This window comes from Ips typographus, linkage group LG15 (assembly GCF_016097725.1).
Source record: "Ips typographus isolate SLU linkage group LG15, UJ_Ityp_2.0, whole genome shotgun sequence".
NCBI classification, from domain to species: Eukaryota; Metazoa; Arthropoda; class Insecta; order Coleoptera; family Curculionidae; genus Ips; species Ips typographus.
This window is the reverse complement of record NC_138436.1, coordinates 6,750,907-6,755,448: the sequence shown is the minus strand read 5'-3', so window position 1 is coordinate 6,755,448 and position 4,542 is coordinate 6,750,907. Positions and strand designations below refer to the sequence as shown.

Genomic DNA, 4,542 nt, shown 5'->3' with positions numbered 1-4,542 from the left:
ATACTGCCACAAACTTTCATTGTAAATTCGATGTTACCTACCATTTGCTTTTTATTATCTCATTTTCTGCTTCTAAAAGGAGAGTTATTGAAGATACAGGTAGTTTTATTGGCAGCGACAACTCCATTGTGTTATTTTCTGGAACCTGCTTATTCGAAATTTCTAATGCGTTTAAACGCATTAATACGAATTTTAATGTGTTCTCAATGCTAATTAATTTGTCCATAATTTGAGTGTTGGAAACTTCTACATCTATGACTTCTATATTTTGGTAACTTGTGAAGTTCCTAAAAAAACATTGAGGTTAAAAATAACCATTATTATAAATCCGTTTGGGTTTGACTTTACAATACATTGTGAAATAAATACTATATAGACAGTTTTATAACTAAGCTGTTAATAATTTTTGACTAAAAAACTTATAAACTAACTTATTCTAGTCTTCATACAAAATCATTAAGAGTTTTTTCCTTTTTTCTTTTGCAACTTCTGGTGGCAAATTATTCAAAACAGCGCAGATGTGGTCAGTACATGATTTATTCTCGCTGTGCGGAACCTTCATCTGCTCCGATATAGTTCAGGCAACGGAGAGCAACTCTGTGGCCTCAACAATGGGTTGTTGACTAGATTTTTTCCTTTTTTTTTTCTGAAAAAGGGGACAGATTAAGGTCGTTGTCGAAAATATTTAAAAAATACTAATCATTTATTACCAGATCGTGGTGTTTCTACAGGATCTATTATTGGATCATGTGTTGTAACTGTCTCTTCTTCTAAATGTTTGCTAGTGGAAGCCTCAGGCGACAACAGCACCTCCATAGTGTCCCATATGGACCCTGGCGACGATGCTGAGGCAATTGATGACGCTGCCGAAAGCGGTCTTGTCATTGACGTAGTTGGGAGTGGGGTAGTCGTATGAGTTCTGTTTGAATGACATACCCATGTAGTGCCATGTACTTCATTGAATCATGCAAAATCATTATCTAAACTTACTTTCTTGGTCGGTGGCACTTTTCAAAAAACATCTTTTTTTATATAATGGCCACCTCACTTCTGCCGAAGCTCCCGACTTAGGCCCTTCGCGTTTCTCGCGGGTAAACTTGTTTCGTAGAGTCTTCCACATCTTTTGGCAGTCTTTTACTAAAAAAAGAACGGTATTATGGTAATAATTGGATAATAAAAACGCATCTCAAACAAGATACCTGATATTTTTAAGGCAGCCGCCATGTCAGCCCATGCGGCTTTCTTTTTTATATTATTTTTGTAGTCCTTGTGGGCCAAGTTGTACAGGTATTCATAGTTTTGAATCAGGTCTATAAGCAGTTCCTCCGTCTCTACAGACAACCCTACTCCTACTTCACTTTCTCCTTGCGATTCCTCCATGTCCATCTCAAACACAACACAAAACGACGCAACACAACAAAAAAACGCACAGATAACCAAGCCAAGCCAAGAAAACGGTCGAATGACTGGAACGTGCCTTTTAATAATTTTGTGTTGACGTTAGAAATGTCAATATCATCTGATCTGTTTAAGCACTCTCATGGGTTGAATCGCGAATCACGAGCAACAGAAATAAAATTTGGTTAAATGGGAACAACAGAGAATAACGGCCAGCAACAATGGAAACTACGAGCAACGCGATAACCGAGGTTTATAAATGTATGCGTGCGAATCCCTATGTGTTATTTTCGGAACAGCGCCAATCACGAACAACGAATTACGAGCAACGGGAACAACAGAGTTTATAAATCCAGCTTAAGCGGTTGTCGAGCAACCGTATCAGCAACAATGACTTGAAAACAAAACTTGAACAAAAATCAAAACCATTTTCCCATGTTAATCTCCTATGTCCAGGGTGCTCCTGGACACCTGTTGTACTAGTTCTACAAACCACTTGTATGAGACAACATCTATCAAGTACTATGATTGTAAAGAAAACATCTTTGTGCTGCTGCCATGTTTTTTTTAAACAATAAGTAATGAATCTAAATTTTTAGATATTTTGATTATTCGAACTTATCTATCTCAAAAGGAAAGTAATGTCTCCACTCTATGAAGATGGACTACTTTAATGTAGAGAGAGAATCAAAGAGTAATACATAACCACAGACCACGCCAGTAATTCTTTCGGTTATAGGGCATATTGTGCCCCCGAGCATCCACTGTGACGTCACCCGGCGGATGACTTTACGTAAACAAGTTCCGCTGATCGGCCATCTTGGATCTGTTGTGATGTCAAATGCCAACTTGTCACTTTGCTTTTGTTTTTGTTTTGATGTGTCAAAAATTTAACATGCAATAATTGTATTTTTATGCTGGCCGAGGTAAGATTGCAATAGCAATTTCAGACCTAACCTTAATAAACCATGTTGATGCATAATTACTACAAACTTTTAAGCTGGATTTATAAACTCTGTTATTCCCGTTGCTCGTAATTCGTTGTTCGTGATTGGCGCTGTTCCGAAAATAACACATAGGGATTCGCACGCATACATTTATAAACCTCGGTTATCGCGTTGCTCGTACTTTCCATTGTTGCTGGCCGTTATTCTCTGTTGTTCCCATTTAACCAAATTTTATTTCTGTTGCTGGTGATTCGCGATTCAACCAATGAGAGTGCTTAAAGAGATCAGATGATATTGACATTTCCAACGTCAACACAAAATTATTAAAAGGCACGTTCCACTCCGTTCCAGTCATTCGACCGTTTTCTTGGCTTGGCTTTGTTTGGTAATCTGTGCGTTTTTTTGTTGTGTTGCGTCGTTTTGTGTTGTATTTGAGATGGACATGGAGGAATCACAAGGAGAAAGTGAAGTAGGAGTAGGGTTGTCTGTAGAGACGGAGGAACTACTTATAGACCTGATTCAAAACTATGAATATTTGTATAACTTGGCCCACAAGGATTACAAAAATCATATAAAAAAGGAAGCCGCATGGGCTGACATGGCGGCTGCCTTAAAAATATCAGGTACCTTGTTTGAGATGCGTTTTTATTATCCAATTATTACCATAATACCGTTCTTTTTTAAGTAAAAGACTGCCAAAAGATGTGGAAGACTCTTCGTAATAAGTTTACCCGCGAGAAACGCGAAGGGCCGAAGTCGGGAGCTTCGGCAGAAGTGAGGTGGCCATTATTTAAAAAAATGATGTTTTTCGAAAAGTGCCACCGACCAAGAAAGTAAGTTTAGATAATGATGTTGCATGATTCAATGAAGTACATGGCACTACATGGGTATGTCATTCAAACAGAACTTATACGACTACCCCAGTCCCAACTACCTCAAGACCGCTTTCGGCAGCATCATCAGTTGCATCAGTTGCCTCAGTATCGTCGCCAGGGTCCATATGGGACACAATGGAGGTGCTGTTGTCGCCTGAGGCTTGCTCTAGCAAACATTTAGGAGAGACAGTTACAACACATGATCCAATAATAGATCCTATAGAAACACCACGATCTGGTAATAAATGATTAGTATTTTTTAAATATTTTCGAGGATGACCTTAATTTGTCCCATTTTCAGAAAAAAAAGGAAAAAATCCAATCAACAACCCATTGTTGAGTCCACAGAGTTGCTCTCCGTTGCTCGGACTATATCGGAGCAGATGAAGGTTCCGCAGAGTGAAAACAAATCATGTACGGACCATATCTGCATTGTTTTAAATAATTTGCCACCAGAAGTGGCAAAAGAAAAAAGGAGAAAACTCCTAATGATTTTATATGAAGACTAGAATAAGTTAGTTTAAGTTATGCATTTAGGTTAGGTTTTCATTAAATATATTTTGTTTTTAACCTGCAAGTAAACTTTTGTCTTCCAGAAATGGGCTTATTAAAATTCATACTTAAAAATGTAATGCAGTTTCTGTATGTTTATATTAAAAAATTAACACAGAACTGTAATTACATGCTTACATAAATATATTAATCAAATTAGCTCAAACTCATAAAACTATGACTACAGTCTATAAAAATTAATACATATATAACACAGTTTATATTATATTTGTCATAGGAGCATCTTCAATAACTTTGTATTGCCATGGAACTTCTCCAGCATCAGACATAAAATATTCAGCAAGTCTGTCTCTTAAGTCATAGAGCACTTGTCGACTCCTATTTGCCCCTAATCTCCCGACTGAATGTAGTGGATGGTTATCTCTTCTCCATTATCCATGCCAGGACTATCAACAAATCCTGGAGGACAGTAAATATTTTCTTCATCATGTTCCAATTCTCTTAGGCAGAAATTGTGGAGAACTGTTACTGCTTTAACTATATTATCCATATTTTCCACTTTTGCAACAATAGTTGTTTTTAGGATTCTCCACCTTGCCACTAAAATTCCAAAGCTGTTTTCTATTGTTTGGCGAGCACGTGATAACCTGTAGTTAAAAACTCTTTGGGTATTTGATAATCCCCTACCAGGATATGGTCTCATAATGTAGGGTTTCAAAGGGAAGGCTTCGTCCGCCACTAAAAAAAAGGGCATTTTTGTGCATGACCTTGGCAATATATTGTCTTGAGGTAGATTTAAATTGGTTTCT

General features: G+C 37.4%; 1 protein-coding gene across 1 annotated transcript; it reads left to right on the top strand.

The window, feature by feature from the left end:
• The first annotated feature begins 2,383 nt into the window (after window positions 1-2,383).
• On the top strand, window positions 2,384-3,802 carry LOC145738416 (uncharacterized). The gene is made up of 3 exons (XM_081993236.1): window positions 2,384-2,968; window positions 3,031-3,178; window positions 3,250-3,802. The coding sequence occupies exons 1-3, from the start codon at window positions 2,782-2,784 to the stop codon at window positions 3,467-3,469; spliced, it is 555 nt and encodes a 184-aa protein (XP_081849362.1). The 5' UTR covers window positions 2,384-2,781; the 3' UTR covers window positions 3,470-3,802.
• Window positions 3,803-4,542: the final 740 nt, after the last annotated feature.

Coding starts and splice junctions, on each gene's coding strand:
- LOC145738416 (XM_081993236.1), top strand. CDS start 2,782: ATGGACATGGAGGAATCACAAGGAGAAAGTGAAGTAGGAGTAGGGTTG. Junction 2,969..3,030: donor GGCTGCCTTAAAAATATCAG/GTACCTTGTTTG, acceptor TTCTTTTTTAAG/TAAAAGACTGCCAAAAGATG. Junction 3,179..3,249: donor AAGTGCCACCGACCAAGAAA/GTAAGTTTAGAT, acceptor TCATTCAAACAG/AACTTATACGACTACCCCAG.